The sequence below is a fragment of the Balaenoptera physalus genome (genome assembly GCF_965194825.1).
Source record: "Balaenoptera physalus genome assembly, chromosome: 10".
NCBI lineage: Eukaryota > Metazoa > Chordata > Mammalia > Artiodactyla > Balaenopteridae > Balaenoptera > Balaenoptera physalus.
In genome coordinates, this window is record NC_138889.1 from 65,956,913 (window position 1) to 65,972,750 (window position 15,838).

Genomic DNA, 15,838 nt, shown 5'->3' on the forward strand with positions numbered 1-15,838 from the left:
CAAAAGGTAGATCCAAGGAGAAAGCAGTTCTTGGGCACGAGAGTCAGGGCTAAGTAATCCAACTTCACCCATCCACCTTGCCAGCTGGATGCTGGCACTTGACCCAGCCAAGGGAGTGGACAAGTTTCCTGACAGGCAGATGTTATCATCCTCACCACACCAAGAAGGAAACTGAGGCTCAGGAAAAACAAACAAACAAACCTATAGACTGCCCAAAGTTACACAGGAAGTTAGGATCAGAGCTCCTTCCACACGTAGTAATGAGCATAGCAACCTTGTAATACTAATAACTAATGTACTTCTGGCATATGCTAAGAACTTTACAGAGCATCACCTCATTTAATCCTCTCCCAAAGTACAGACTAGTATCTCCACCAGATCACTCTACACTTCTGCTTGCATGTCTAATCGACATCTCAAGGGTGACACATCCCAAAGTGAGCTTGGGGTCTTTTCCCCAAAACCTGCTCCACTTGTAGGTTTCACCATCTCAATTGACAACAGCCTCTTCATACTAGTCGCTCAACACAAAAAATCGGAGTCATCCTTGACTCCTTTCACACCTCACATACAATTTCTCAGAAAGTCCTATTGCCTCTACCCTCAGAATATGTCCATCATCTGCCTACTTCTCATCGCTTCCACTGCTGCTGTCCTGGTCCCAGCCACTCTCATTTCTCACTTAGATTACCTGGTAATCTAACATGTCTCTCTGCTCTTTCTCTCTCACCTCGCTCTGCGGAGTAACCACTCCCCCTTTCTATTCTTCTCAAAGCAGCCAGCGTGATTCTTTTAAAACTAAGACAGAGCATGACCCTCCCGGCTCAAAACTCCATCTGACTCAGACTAAAACGCAAAGTTCTTACATGGCCTGCCCCCCAAGCCCTATGGAGAGGTCCATGTCCTGCTACTCCCCGCCTTGATCCTAACACTCCAGCCATGAAATAGCCTCAAACACACCAGGCCTGCTCCTGCCTTAAGGCCTTTGCACTCTGTTCCCTCTACCTGGAGGCTCTTCCCCCCAGTAACGGTCATACCCCTCGTCTCCTTTAAATCCACTCAAATCTCACATTCCCATTTTGACCTGCTCTAACTCCTCGCGACTCCTGATTTCCTCCTTATTTTCAGCTACTTTTTCCTTTTTCATAGCACTTATCACCTAATACATTCTATAATGTACTTATTTGTCTCTTTCCACTAAAATGTATACTTTTCAAGGACAGTGATCTTTGTTTTGTTCACTGATATATCCCAAGCTCCAAAAGAGCATCTGGCACATATTCAGATTGTTGAATGAATGACTCACTGCATTGACACCTTAGGATGCTGTCAAGAACAAAGTCCTTTAAAAGGCACCTTGATGTCGATTATCCCATTGAAGTACCAATTGAGACCCTTGCGCTACTCTCTGGCTCCATCTGGTGGCAGCTGTTTCTCTCCTCTCAGTGCGGTTCCAAGTTTACTCGGAACTACTTAGCTCGATTCTCACTGAGTGAGCATCGGACCGAAATCAAAGAGCACAAACGCAGAGCAGAAAATTGTAGCCGTGAGTAGCATCGTCAGAAACCAATAAGCACAAAGATCTAGTTCACGTGGTGCAGATTCAGCCTATCGTGCTCCTAATCTTTGCCAACTCACTCCCTTCCGGGCTTGGCTCTTTCTTTCTCGACAAGATGGCCACGCCGGCAGTACCGCCGAGTGCGCCTCCCGCCACGCCAAACGAAACCCCGGCTGCGGCCTCAGACCCGGCCCCGGCTTCAGCCCCAGCCGCAGCCTCAGCGCCGGCTCCAGCGCCGGTTCCAGCTCCAACGCCGGCTCCAACCTCATCCTCAGACCCGGCGGCAGCAGCGGCTACGACCGCGGCTCCGGGCCAGACCCCGGCCTCAGCGCCAGCCCCAGCGCAGACCCCGGCACAGTCGCTGCCTGGCCCGGCTCTCCCAGGCCCCTTCCCTGGCGGCCGCGTGGTCCGGCTTCACCCGGTCATTTTGGCCTCCATCGTGGACAGCTACGAGCGACGCAACGAGGGCGCTGCCCGAGTCATCGGGACCCTGCTGGGTGCGTGGTCAGAGAAAATTGACGTTCTCTTCTACTTCCCACCTGCCGTTTATCTTGTTCCCCTCACTTCCCACCCCCATTGTAGTTATTTATTGAATAAATAGCGTGTGCCAAGTGATTTACATTTTATCTTTAATCTTCCCAGTGGCATTTCACGTGAAGTATGATTAGTCCCAATTTACGAAAAATGAATTCAAACTCTGACTAGGACGTCAAAAACGTTTGACTTCCTAAGCTCAGTGACCACGTTTTCCCCCCTTATTTACTGGTAAATGTCTTTATTTTCCAGGTGTTAAAAGAGAAGTTTTTCCTAACCACTTGGCATTGGAGTGGGGACGCCTGTAAAAAGATATCCCTCTCACCAAGTAAACCGGTTTGGCAGGAACCCATTTAGGGTTTCAGTAATATTGTGCTTTCTTAAACGTCTAAGCCTGAGCCTCTTGTTTCTCAGTCTCCCTAATATTAGTCCCCAGTGAGATATGGACTCCGTTCCCCCAGGGCAGTCTCTGATTCTCCATTTGGACAGAGACAATTGTAATATCTATTATTTGTATTAACGTGCACATGGAGAAATAACCTTTTCCCTGCCCATGTTCCAAATTTGGGAAATTGATATTTTATGTTACAGTAAAATTGAGAAGCCCTAAAGAGGGATTTCTGACAATATATCCCTTTCTCTGGGGACTGCTGGTCCCATCAAATTAATTTTCACTCCATCTTGGTCACAGATTTTGGACACTTTTGTGAATCCAATTTAGTCACATGTTATCGTTTCTCTTTCTTACCCTTGAACGTGTAATAGTTTCCATCGTAGAAGACAATTGGTGTATTGTGAAGAGGATGATAGTTGTCGGCAGACTACCGCACATATTAGCTAAGTCTGTTTTCTTCAGGGCCTGCTTTAGACTTAGTCTGTGAGAACTAAATTATCGCAGAAGGCATCTAACTGTGCTGGCACAGACTAGGTACGAAACAGCTGTTGGTTTGCCATCTTCCACCGCATCAGACACCCTCCTGACACAGACACACGTTCTCTCCCTCTTTATCTTTGAGGGTGAAGCATTTTACAGAAACTTCAGTTGATCCATTATCTTTCAAGCATTGCCATAGTTGTCTCAGATCAAGCCTTTGTATTCTCTTTGCCTGTTCTCCCTTCTTTTATCCTTTAAGTTTCACTCATTTTCCAGGTTCCCAGGAAAAGTTTTCACTCTCAGTCCTTCATCCCATATCCCCACCCTCACCCCCATTCTTAACCTTCCAAAGTATGCATGCCATCATTCTGTGACTGCCCTGCCTTGAGCTTCTGTAGTAAATGGTTCTTGCATCACTGACTTGGCACTCGACAAATACTAGCTTACTCTTTCAGCTGCACTGTCAAATTATCCAAACTCACTAGAGCTATTTAACTAAATAAACAATTTTCCACCCTAGGTTTGTGCTAAGTGCCCCCAAATATTACAGTGACTCTAGTTAGATCAACTGTAATCTAGATTTTTCAGATCCTCTTTCAGAATGGAGTCATGGTACAAGGCTAGGTGTTACAGAGGCATTGCTTACTGAAGAATGAAGCATAGATTCTGCTCGCTAGGAACTTAGAAATTTTCAGTTAGAAATCAATTCATGAGACATATTCCATTTGGTTAAATGAAATCAGTGGTGCCTTTTATGTACCATAAAACTATTAGGTACTTAGAATTCAAAGTTTGATCAAGCAAGCTCTACTCTTAACCTGAAATTCAAGCTGAAGATATACTCTTATATGTAAATAATTAGAATATAATGTGATAAATGCCCTAGTAGAAGAGTGTTATGGTGGCATGCAAATATAGAAGACTTAACTATTTCAGATGCTGGAAGTGGTCAAGTCTGTTGACAAGAGATCGAATAAGTTAAAGAGTGTGTATCCACATTACTGTACATAAAATGAAGAACAAGGACTTGCTGTATAGCACAGGGAACTGTACTCAATATCTTTTTTTTTTTTTTACATTTATTTATTTATTTATTTACAGTTGCATTGGGTCTTCGTTGCTGCGCGCGGGCTTTCTCTAGTTGTGGCGAGCGGGGGCTACTCTTCGTTGCGGTGTGCAGGCTTCTCAGTGCAGTGGCTTCTCTTGTTGTGGAGCACGGGCTCTAGACGCGAGGGCTTCAGTAGTTGTGGCTCATGGGCTCTAGAGCGCAGGCTCACTAGTTGTGGCACACGGGCTTAGTTGCTCCGCGGCATGTGGGATCTTCCTGGACCAGGGATCGAACCCATGTCCCCTGCATTGGCAGGTGGATTCTTAACCACTGCGCCACCAGGGAAGTCCTCAATATCTTGTAATAACAAAATGGAAAAGGATCTGAAAAAGAATATATATGTGTGTGTGTGTATGTGTATACATACATAACTGAATCACTTTTCTGTACACATGGAACGTTGTAAATCACCTATACTTCAATTTAAAAAAAGAAGTATGTATCCATTTGGTTTGGGAGCATAGTTTCAGCTAAGGGGGCAGAAACCATAGTGAAGCGGAATTAAACAGACGCTGATGGGTATAGGCAACATTGCGGTCTGTGGTGGAGAGGGAAGCACTTGAAGCCTGGGTGGGCGGTGCCAGTAGATGAGAAAAAAAATGGAGAGGTCAAGGGACCAGCAGTCTTAGTGAGGACAAGAAACAAATGTAGCTGGAGTAAAAGTATCATCAGAACTAGAAGAATAAAAGTTTGTGGTATGATGTTTAAGGTTCACAGGGGGAAGGTTTCTGCTTGATGGTAGGGTTAAGGTTATGACTGTGGGACCATGGCTGAAGGGAGGTACGGGGGAAGCTCCCTAAAACTGTGCTCTCAGGATAGGCTACTATATGAGTGGTCTCTGTAGACATGATTAGAATCTTCCAGGGAGCTCTGCAGATGAAATTACATGAAGGAGAAAGTCTAGAGGCTGAAAAATGAAGCTCACAGAGTGAAGATCTGGAGTAGGACCGGTAGCAGGAAGTGACAGACAGGCGAAAGGAGACCTTGTGAAGTAAGAATAGACCCTGTTTGCTGATAGTTAAAGAAGAGAGTTGGAGATGACTCCAGAGTTTCATTTCTCTGGAAAATCCTGGTTCCATTGGTGCCCATGGCTGACCTTGGAGCTTGTGAGTCCAGTTTGGGTTTTTGTTTCCTTGACTTTGAGGAGACCTCTTGAAAGCATTTGGGACAGTTGGGAGCCCAGGGTTTTATAACACATGGACAATACTCTCTCACAGGAACCGTTGACAAGCACTCAGTGGAAGTCACCAACTGCTTTTCAGTGCCGCACAATGAGTCAGAAGACGAGGTGAGTGGGAGTTTGAGACCCCCGTGCCGTCTGTAGCTACTCCTTTGCTGGCCTCTTCGTGAGGCCCCTCCTGCGCCACAGTGTGTTGTGCTCATAACTAGAGCTGCAGTTAAAGAGCTTCGTTCCATTTGTGCATATTTCCCGGGCCTCTTCTGTCTGTTGGGAGTGGCCTCTTGTCCTGTTGATCCATTTGCTGTGGACTTCTGCCTTCTTAGCTTCCTTTCCTGCCTTCCTTCTCAGGTGGCTGTTGACATGGAATTTGCTAAGAACATGTATGAATTGCACAAGAAAGTCTCTCCAAATGAGCTCATCCTGGGCTGGTAAGTTGGGACGAGGGGATGGAAAGTCTCAGTGGTTGATTGCCAACATCTTTTGTCACCTGACTGGGTATTGTGCACCCTCTTTTGGAGACAGAGTACTGAAAGTGTATTATCTCAAGGAGCTATGAATTCAGTGTGTGTTGCTGGCAGTTGTGATCCTGTGAGGCCAAGAATACTTACTTTGGGCTGCAGCTTTTACTGAGCAAGTCTTTTTTGCCTTGCTGGTGACTTAGAATTTTCAAGAGCTCTAAGGCAGCTTTTATTTGATTTGATACAGTTTTCAGTGTGTGTGTTTTTTTGGCACGTTTTGTCCCTGGGGGTATAACTACACCCCGACTAGGGGTGTCGGGTACCTAGAGACACCTGTGCCGCCATCCTGTTTGGTACTGATGTCGCGCGTAGCCGTGAGTCCACAACTGTGTTCCATTTTCCAGGTATGCTACGGGCCATGACATCACAGAGCACTCAGTGCTGATCCATGAGTACTACAGCCGGGAAGCCCCCAACCCCATCCACCTCACGGTGGACACGAGCCTCCAGAACGGCCGCATGGGCATTAAGGCCTACGTCAGGTGACCAGAGTCTTGGGCAACGAGGGCATGAAAAGCTGCCTCGTGCATCCTGTGCCTGGACGCCACCCCCGCCTCCACCCCACGCAGGTGTCATCCTTCAGCGTGCAGCTCGCTGCCTAAGGAAACCCCTTCCTCACTTTCAGCAGTTATCCCTGGAGAGGTTTTATTCCGAAACAGACTCTGTCCCTGAAATTTCCACTCACTGATCCTTGCCTACCCAAATTTCTGCTCATTGCTCATAACCAATTTCAAAGGGCAGCCCTTTAGGTATTTGTGCAAGCTCGTTTTTCCTGTCATCTTTTCTAGAAGTTAACTGTTACACAACTCCTGCAGCCGATCCTCACATAGTGTTCTGGTCATGATTCTTCTGCACATTCACTGATTTTCTGAGTTGCCCTTCAGTTTGTCGTTATCACTAAACCTTTGCACAGGACACAGGGCAGTACAGATTAAAGAACGGCTCTCCTTGTTTTGAACATGTCTATTAACCTGGGATAGAGTACAGTTTGGATGACAGTAACGTTACCCTGTTGGCACATTAAGCAACTAGAATGCTGGTTGATGGGAGATATTGGGAAAGGCTCTAGAGGTGTGCCGAGGAAGGGGCGGCTGTAGGAGTTGGAAGGATTATATTTTCTGCTTAGAATGAAGCCCTTTGTTAGCACATCTCTTACTTTAACTTTGTGCCATTTTTGTGTCTGACACTGAAGTGACCAGTTACCTATTATGTGGTAGGACAAAGATGGTGGATGTCAAGTCCTTATGGGCCAGTTGGTGTACCACTAACCTCTAGCTGTTGCCTGATTTCTTAGCCTTTCCAGGTATTTCAGACTCCCCAAGATCCAGTGAAAGTGTGTAGTTGACATAGTAAAGGCAGTCACCTTTACTAAGATTACTTACAGCACCCAGTCTGATCTTGATGGGCCAGAGTCAGCTTTTTTTTTTTCATTGCTGATGCGGAACTTGGTCCCAGAGAAGACCTGTCCTGTCACTTCTTTCGGTGAGGAAGGATGTCTAGGCATCTAGTTCCACAGGGAAATCCAGTGTCCTGTCCTCAACACTGAGATTTCAGTGTGTGAAGTAATTCTCTATAAAGGGTCCAGGCCCGGTCCAAAAGCTCAGTCCCTTCTCAGGCCAAGGGTTTGGTGTGTGGAATGAGCTAAGGGAAGAAAGTGACTTGTTCCCTTTAGCCCTCTGGGCTTCAAGTGGCCCAGCTTTCTTCTTTGAGAACCTTGGAAGCCATACTCTTGGTATGACTGCTTTCCCAGCCTGAGCTAGACATGAAACCCCCTCCCAAGTCCATCTGTTAACCACCTTGGCTTTTCTCTCCCCAGCACTTTAATGGGTGTTCCTGGGAGGACCATGGGGGTGATGTTCACCCCTCTGACAGTGAAATACGCATATTATGACACTGAACGCATTGGAGGTGAGTGACTTCCCCATACCCGCTTGCTAGGTCTTGGGCATTTTTCAGGGGAGGGGTTTCTGTTCTGTAACAAGGATGGAGGGCCTTGGGTGTGTTAAGAGGAACGGTTGATGTAAGGTTTGCGATGATTAGAAGTCATTCTTCTGTAGAAATGGGACTCGAGGAATTATTTGTGAAATTGTTAGAGTTGGGAAATCATCAGCACCAGAGGCTACACGGCCATTCATGTGAGACCAGAGCCAGTGATTAGCATACTGGGTGTAGGAGTTGAACTCTCTGCGGAGAAAGAAAAGCTAATAAGGGCAGGGCAGGGGGGTTTGGGGAAGCTGACTCAGTCCAAAGGGAGGTGGTTAGAGGTCTCTTTCCTGATGGGATGACTGAATTCTCTGTGTCACTTCTGCCCCCAACCCACTCCCACAGTTGACCTGATCATGAAGACCTGTTTTAGCCCCAACCGGGTAATCGGCCTCTCCAGTGACTTGCAGCAAGTGGGAGGGGCATCGGCCCGCATCCAGGATGCCCTCAGCACAGTGTTGCAGTACGCGGAGGACGTGCTGGTGAGGAGCGGAGGGAAAAGGAAGGAGGAGGGCGTGATCTCCACTCTGAGATGGCTGGGGATGTGCTGGTGAAGTGACGGTCTCGGTGGTGAGAATTAACTGTTCCTCGTTGACTCTTTGGTGCTCAGTCTGGAAAGGTGTCAGCTGACAATACCGTGGGCCGCTTCTTGATGAGTCTGGTTAACCAAGTACCCAAAATAGTTCCTGAGGACTTCGAGACCATGCTCAACAGCAACATCAACGTGAGTGCCACCCCTGGGCTTCTGGGAGCCTGTGCCTTCCCCCACCTCAGCCGTACACCTGTGGAGGGGGTTGGGGGAAGGTGACCTGGAGGGCATAGAGGAAACAGGGCTCTGCCTTTGGCCCCCTTGCAGTCCAGGCTCGGGGGAAGAGAGCACAGGGGCTCGGAGATTCCCCTCCTGCTGTTTCCTTGCTCCTGTGGCTCAGGTGTATCAGTGGAGATGAGAAAGTGTTCTCAGGCATTTCCTTCCTGTCTTCCACCTTCCACTCTTGCTCAGCCTCTCTCAGCTCTTGTTTATCCAGGACTGCCCGCACCCAGTGTCCATCATACAGCTGGCCAAGACCAGCCTTTCTGCTCACTCCTTACCCAGCCCCTCACTCATCCTGGATTCCTTCTCTTCCAGGACCTGCTGATGGTGACCTACCTGGCCAATCTCACACAGTCACAAATTGCCCTCAATGAGAAACTTGTGAACCTGTGAATGGTCCGCAAGCAGCCCTCCTACCAGGCTGGGCCCCAGCCAACCCTGGGACTCAGAATGGAGTGAAGGAGAAATGGTTTCTTTGTGGTTTGAGTCACACTGAGTCAGTCAACTGCTTGTGACTGTAAATAAACATAGCCTACCTTTTGTAAATGAATTCCATATTATGTGAGTTTACCTCTGGGTGGAAGGGAGAAGACAGTTCTGGAGCTCACACAGAAACCAGGAAGTGAGTACTCTGGTGGAAGTTGGTTGTGTGTGTGGCCTCACTCGTCTTCAGTAGTCGCACCCACAGCCCAGGCTGCTTTAGCTGCTTCTGACCTGAGACCAGATAGCCTTCTCAGCAACCTGGTGGTACAGGGGCACTTGCTCCCCACTCTTTTGCCTACGTTCAGAGCAAACTTATCTCCCAAAAAAATGATTTTTATCACTTTTCTTCCATAGCATCTTAAGTGGATGGCAGTACAAAGAGTTGCTTTGTGCAGTTTGAAGTACCTGGAGGTGTGCTAGTGAAGGGAGAGAGGTGGGAGAGAAGGGGAGGAGTGGATACAGACCTCTGTCCTGAGACCCGTGAGTGTGCGCTGGTGCAAAGACAGCCTTCTCTGTGGTGAGGATAACTGCGCTTTACCACATTTTCTCCTTTGATTTTCAACCTGGAAAGGTGTCCACTGACAGTACTGTGAACCGTTTCTTGATGGGTCGTGTGGTTTCCACAGGAAATGAAGATGAGAATCCATGGAGGGAAGATAATTGAGAGACTTGGGTACTTAACCTGAACTGAAAGAGTAATGGGTGTGGTCAGTGTTTTAAAGCACCTGAATCATAGGACAGAGCTGTTTGCCATGTGGTCCAGGGAGGTAGGATTAAGATCTGTAGGTTGTTTCCCTCCATTTTGGTAGGGAAAACAGAAAAGTGAATAATCAGTTGAAAAACAGTAGAAAGTCAGTGCTGGGTCTAACATTTTTTGAGCTCCTACTATGTCTGGGGGCAGTTTTAATTATATTGCAAAAGGAGCTAGGGTTCAGAGGAGTTGAGTGCGTTGCTTGAGGCGACACACTTAGTAAGTGATGAAACAGGATATGAATCCAGGCCTGGATTTTTTTTCATGTGCCACCCGATGCTTCACAGTTTAGCGGCCTGATGAAATACTCTAATAAAGCAAAAATGTGACATAACGGGAATATATAAGGATTGACCAGCTCTGTCAGAGAGAGTCTACCTAGGACGTGATATCCGAGCTGGTGTTTTTTGTTTTTAAACCAGGAAATGAGGAAAGGGTGATCGGGATAGAGGAAATAGATATTAAAAAGCTTAACCTGTTCAGAATCTAAGGAGACGTATGCAGGAGCCAGACTGTAAGGCCCTCAGCCTGTGGAGGTTGGATTTTTATCCTGGAAGTCGTGGAGGAAAGCACTGGATAATTTTTAGCAGATTTAATCAGATTTGGATTTCAGGAAGATCACCCAGTACTGGTATAGAGGAAGGAGGGAAAGGGAGAAAAACAGAAGGCAGGGAGACAGAGTCGCTGTGATTGTTGAGAGGTGATGAGAGCCCAGACTAAGGCAGGGGCAGTGGGGATGGTGACAGAGACTTGGATGCAGGGGGACTTGGAGTCTGGTTGATACCTGGATGGTGAGGGATGGGACGAGTCTAGGATGTTGCCTGGTGTCTGATAAAGGTGATTGAAAGGGTAGTGGTATGTGGAAACCCTGGCTGCTCAAGAGTGGTGGAGGCTGAGGATGCAGAGAGGTGTGTCCAGAGTTAAGGTTACAGGGGTCGTTCACGAAATGAAGTTTTAAATGCAAATAAATAATTGTGACGTATTTGGTAAACTGTGGGACCGCACCAGATCTTTTGAGGAAAGGCTGAAGAATTCAAGTTACCTGTTTGCTTATGTTAATACTTACCAAATGCTAACCAGTGTGCTAAGCAAAAGGTCCTGCTGCCTGCTTAGAATCCATGGGAGGGACAGACAAGTAAAGAGACCATCACCTTGGGAATCACAGGGTGTTGTAGGTCGTGGAAAGCTTCAGTTAGGGAATGAAATCTAAGCTGGACTTGAAGAATGAGAAAGAGACAGAAAAAGAAGAGAGAGGAAGATAAGGCATTCTATGCACAGAAAATAGCGTGTGCAAAGGCTCAGTGTCACCAGTGTCACTTCGTCGTTGCCCACTCCTGTCTATGGAGATGTTCTTAAGGCAGAGACACTCCTCTGTGCCTAAAAGGATGCTGGATTTTTTTTCCCCCAGCCTTTGCTTATATGTGCACAAGTTTGTCTATCCTGTGAAATGTGTGTTCACACGTTCTCTTTGTATGTGGTTGTGCCTGTGCTGAGAACACTGCAGGGTGTGTCTGTGCACGACATCTGGTAACTAACTGGTCCCTCCTCCTCTGACACCTCCCCCCACAACAGCTCCATCCCCCAGGGTTCTGGCCTGGGTCCTCTGCCTGGAGGAGCTCAGGGAAGCCTGGGACCGATGACTGCCTGTGTGTTAAAGATGCCCAGGCTCCAGCTCTGGCCCAAATTCAGAACTGGTTTCCTGATTCCAGACTAGTTAAATGAACACCAGATCTCTCACCTGGATGTCTCAGAAGCATCTTAAATTCAGCATGTTTCATATTGAATTGATTGTTTCTTCCTCACCCACAAATCACTTCCTCAGGTGATGATGCAACCATGTCCCCAGTTGTCAAAGCCAGAAGCCTTGGATGAATCCTTGATTCCCCCTCCCCCCATCATGCCTCAACCAATTTCTCACAACTCTGCCATCACTCTTGCCCTCTGTGATATAATAAGAAATACATATTTTCATCCACGTTCCTAGGTTCCTGGCTTGCAGCTCTTAAAACTCTTTGGGATTTCGTAAGTGATAAGACATACAAAGATGTAAAGAGACTCTTGTTATTCCTAACCAGCCTCTTTCAACCACACCTGAGTTTATGTTAATGAAGTGATTTTTGGAAAGCTCCTAGATAACCACAGGATGGGGGCTGGTTGCCATGTGAACCAACCATGTGATTGGAGGTTGGAACTTTCAGCCCAGGGTGGGGAGAGGGGCTGAAGGTTGGATCACAGTGACCACAGATTTAATCAATTGTGCCTGTGTGATGGGGCCGCCATTAAAAACCCAAAAGGACAAAGTTTGGAGAGCTGGGTTGGTGAAGAAGAATGTGTCCAGGAGCAAGACACACGCCAGGAAGATAGCGTACCCCAAGCTCCACAGGGACAGTTGCTCTTGCGCTTGGGACCCTTGCACACCTCACCCTGTGTGCCTCTCTGTTTGCTGTTCAGTCATACCCTTTAATATCCTTTGTAACAAAGCAGAAATGGTAAGTAGACTTTTCCTGAGTTCTGTGAGCTGCTCTGGCAAATCAATTAAACCCGAGGAGGGGGTTGTGGGAGCCTCCCATTACAGCCGGTGGATGAGAAGCGCTGGTGTCAACCTGGACTTGTGACTGGCATCTTAACGGGGCGGGGGGGGGGTGCGGGGAGCAGTCTTGTGCGACTGAGTCTTTAGCCTTAGGATCTGGTGCTGTCTCCAGGTAGATGATGTCAGAACTGAGTTAGGCCAGAGGACGCTCAGCTGGTGTCAGCATTGCTTGGTGTGAGGAAATCAGCTGCATATCTGGTCACAGAAGTGTTTGATGTGAGTAGTCGTTGTGGAGTAGAGGAAAACAGGTTCCCTACTCCCCCTCTTCCATCCGTTCTCACAGCAGCCGCACGGCTCTTGTAAATCCGACCAGCACACAGCTCAGATGAAGTTCAGGGGTGTCTTATTGCCAGGATGAAGTCAAACACCTACCACAGCCTGTAGGCTCGTCATGGCCTTGCCTGCCTCTCCAGCTCTGCCCCGTACACTCACAGCCTGGGCTGCCTTTGCTCTGCGCTCTGCCTAGAATACAGCCCCTTTAGCTGGCTTAGTACTACTACTCCTTTAGGTTTAGTCTAGATGCTGCCTCCTCTTGGAAGGTGCTCCTATACCGTGATCCCACAACTTGCTCCTACTTAGCGTCTATCTCACCATTTTGGACTTGGCTGTTTATCCTCTCTAAGAACACAAGCTCTCTGAGAGCAAAGACTGTCTATTCTTTTGGCTGTTAGATCCCAGAACAACCCATATACAGATTAGGTTCTCAGTAAATGTATGTGACGTGAATGAATGGATGGCTTGTAGAATAATTACCACGAGACACTCGGGGCATAGTAAGTTCATCAGGGGCACCGGGATCCTTTGCAGAGGGGCTGGAGGGAAGGAGCACGCCAGACAGGTCATCTGTTTGACTCGTTTATCCTACAAGTATTTAGTGTACGCCAGACCTAGTGTAGGACGCTGGGGATACAGAAGTAGATGAACTGTGCTCTCTGCCCCCTATGGGTTTCAGTCTTGGAGTGGAGATGCACAGAAATAAACAATTGTGACAAAATGGAATAATTGCTGTAAAAGAAATAGGAACAGATCTTGGGGAGGCACAGTAGAGGGCATGCTTAAATCTGCCTGAGAGGGAATTCAGTCTTGAAAGACATTGGGAATTGACTGGACACAAAACAGGAAGAGCTTTGAAGAAAGTGGGATGAAGATCAAAATATTACTCAATTTTACAATGGCCTGTGGATAGGGAGTTGTGTTTCCAAGGATACAGCAGCCTAGAGGTAAAAATTGAGTTGTGATAACAGCCACGACAGAGTTTCTGTTGCCCTGCCTTCTCTGTGGTGTCACCTGCTTCCTCAGATCCTCCCCAGACGTTGTCTGGCATGTCTCACAAGTTCTCTGAACCTGGGGTTGATTTTGTATTTTGAAATTTCAACTAAATTTTATAAAATAATTTTTTAAAATAGTATAAAATACTCATTATCCATGCCATTAAGCCTTCAAAAACCTTATTTTGAATGGTTTCATAAATTTCTATTACGTGGACAAGCTCTAAACAACTTTTTAGTGTTGGACTTGTGGGTTGTGTCCAGTCTCGTGCTAACATCATTCCATGGTGAACAACTGTGTGCAGACATGAATGTCTGGCTTTCCATTTCTTTGGGATGATCTGTATCCCCTACTTTGTGTCACACATTGTCACCTGGGAAGCCCACACAGTGCCATCCAACCTCTGCATGTGAAGGAGACCTTTGTGAGGGTAAGTCACAGCTTCCTCTTGCCCTCTCTCCACTGTGGAGGGAGGGAGTGGGAAGCTGAGGGGACCAGAGACAATATGAGCCCCCGCTGCCCTCCATGGGTCCATAATCGCCATAAAACTCTCCTCCATCAGCCCAAACCAGAGTCCCAGTAAAAATGAACTCAATCAAAGTAGCCTTGGAGAGAGAGCATGGGAGAGTCTAGGGACGTGGAAATCTGAACATAGTTTTCTGTTCCTAACTCCAGCCTATCTGCTCTCATGAGCTTGTGGGCCCCTTGGCCGCAAGAGAGGCCTTGGGCTCTGCTGGAGTCCCAAGAGAGAGAATTACTTAAGAGCTTTGTCCCTGGTGGGCCAGGGGAGTGCTGGGAGGCCAATATGGAGAGGTCTCTGGCAAGACCAGGAAGCTCTGAATCCTGTGAAGAATATGGCCCACAGCCACTGGTGGGCGCTTGAGGGCAGCAGGTGTGGGGTCTTACTGAATTCTTGCTCTGGCCAAGAAGGATGGAACAGGTAAACTGAGCCATCCCACCCCCTGAGGCAGGGAGTCTGAGGCAAGGGCTTCAGCAGGGGATTGGCATCTTGCTTGTTTCTGCTCAGCCCGTTCTAGGCAGAGAGACCATTTCACCTTCCAGCACCCACAGAATTTCCAGCAATGGCCAGGCTCTACTCCACAGCAGGTCTCACTCTGGCCTCCTTGAAGAATCAAGGAGCCCTTTCTTACTGCAAGTTTGCTTGGCACAGCGTGTGACTGTGACATCAGTTCCAAGCATAGATGAAATTAGCATTTCTCCCACGTGCTAGCCATGGTCAGCATTTCCAGGAATGTTCAAACAGGGCCCAACTGCCGGAACTGAGTTGCTTTTACACTTACTGTAATGTCTAGGAATACATGCACTCTCGGTAATGCAAGCTCTAACAGGGTTAGCGAAATTTCAGTTGTCCCCCTTTTCCCCAGTGACGTCTCCCAGAAGGGAAAACAGTTGCATTTGGTCATGATCTAGGCTGTGATTAGGTCCGTTTGTTCCATGATGGTCTGTCTGACCCTTCCTGGTCTATCTTCTACCTCATTCGAGTTGCCAGTCCTGTGTTTATGTCTCTGTCTCATGATGATGGCCATCAGTTTTATAATGGTCTCCATGTCCCACAATGTTGGTCCCTCTGCCACTTAGTTCCCTGAGAGCATTGCTCTATGTCTGAGGCTTTCTGAGTCATGGCCACCAGAGGGCGCCCTTGCACTACTTAAAGTCTGTTGGTTGCCAGTTTACATTCCTTTTTCTGAGTAGTTTTCCAAGGGCCTGGTAAAGAAAAAGCACCTTCTGCTTTGGAGAGGCTAGATTGGTACACAGTAAGTGACTAAAGCTTCTGGAGATTCCTCTCTTGGTCACCTTTGAGCCATAGAATGATGACACCCAAGTATCTTACTCTATCCCCACCCCAATATCACTCCAAATAAGCATACTTCTTTTCAAAACATGGTTTGGAAACACAGTTTTAAGTAAATCTTCTAGGGCCCACTCTCCTTCCAATCAGATTGTAATCTACAAGCCCCTGTATACAAAAGTCCTGGACCTTCCACTTTCCAGGAGAAACCCAGGCCCTGACCACCAAAATGAAGTTTCTGGGGCTTTCCAGCCAGGGAAGGAGTGGTACCAAAGCTCATATATAGTCCTGGGCACCTTATGAAAGAGCCTGGTCTCTCTCTATGTTACTAGAGTTTTGGGCGGGTGAGTGAGGGGCCCTCACCAAACT

General features: G+C 47.4%; 1 protein-coding gene across 1 annotated transcript; it reads left to right on the forward strand.

Annotated features, from left to right (window-relative positions):
- Positions 1-1,642: 1,642 nt before the first annotated feature.
- On the forward strand, positions 1,643-9,116 carry EIF3F (eukaryotic translation initiation factor 3 subunit F). Its single transcript, XM_082476401.1, has 8 exons — positions 1,643-2,055; positions 5,292-5,362; positions 5,603-5,682; positions 6,117-6,254; positions 7,589-7,680; positions 8,101-8,237; positions 8,366-8,479; positions 8,882-9,116. The coding sequence occupies exons 1-8, from the start codon at positions 1,674-1,676 to the stop codon at positions 8,957-8,959; spliced, it is 1,092 nt and encodes a 363-aa protein (XP_082332527.1). The 5' UTR covers positions 1,643-1,673; the 3' UTR covers positions 8,960-9,116.
- The last annotated feature ends 6,722 nt before the right edge of the window (positions 9,117-15,838 follow it).

Excerpts from the sequence above, each read along its gene's own strand:
- EIF3F (XM_082476401.1), top strand. The coding sequence starts at position 1,674 with ATGGCCACGCCGGCAGTACCGCCGAGTGCGCCTCCCGCCACGCCAAAC. Across the intron at positions 6,255-7,588 it reads GGCATTAAGGCCTACGTCAG|CACTTTAATGGGTGTTCCTG; the intron begins GTGACCAGAGTC and ends TTCTCTCCCCAG. Across the intron at positions 8,238-8,365 it reads AGTACGCGGAGGACGTGCTG|TCTGGAAAGGTGTCAGCTGA; the intron begins GTGAGGAGCGGA and ends TTTGGTGCTCAG.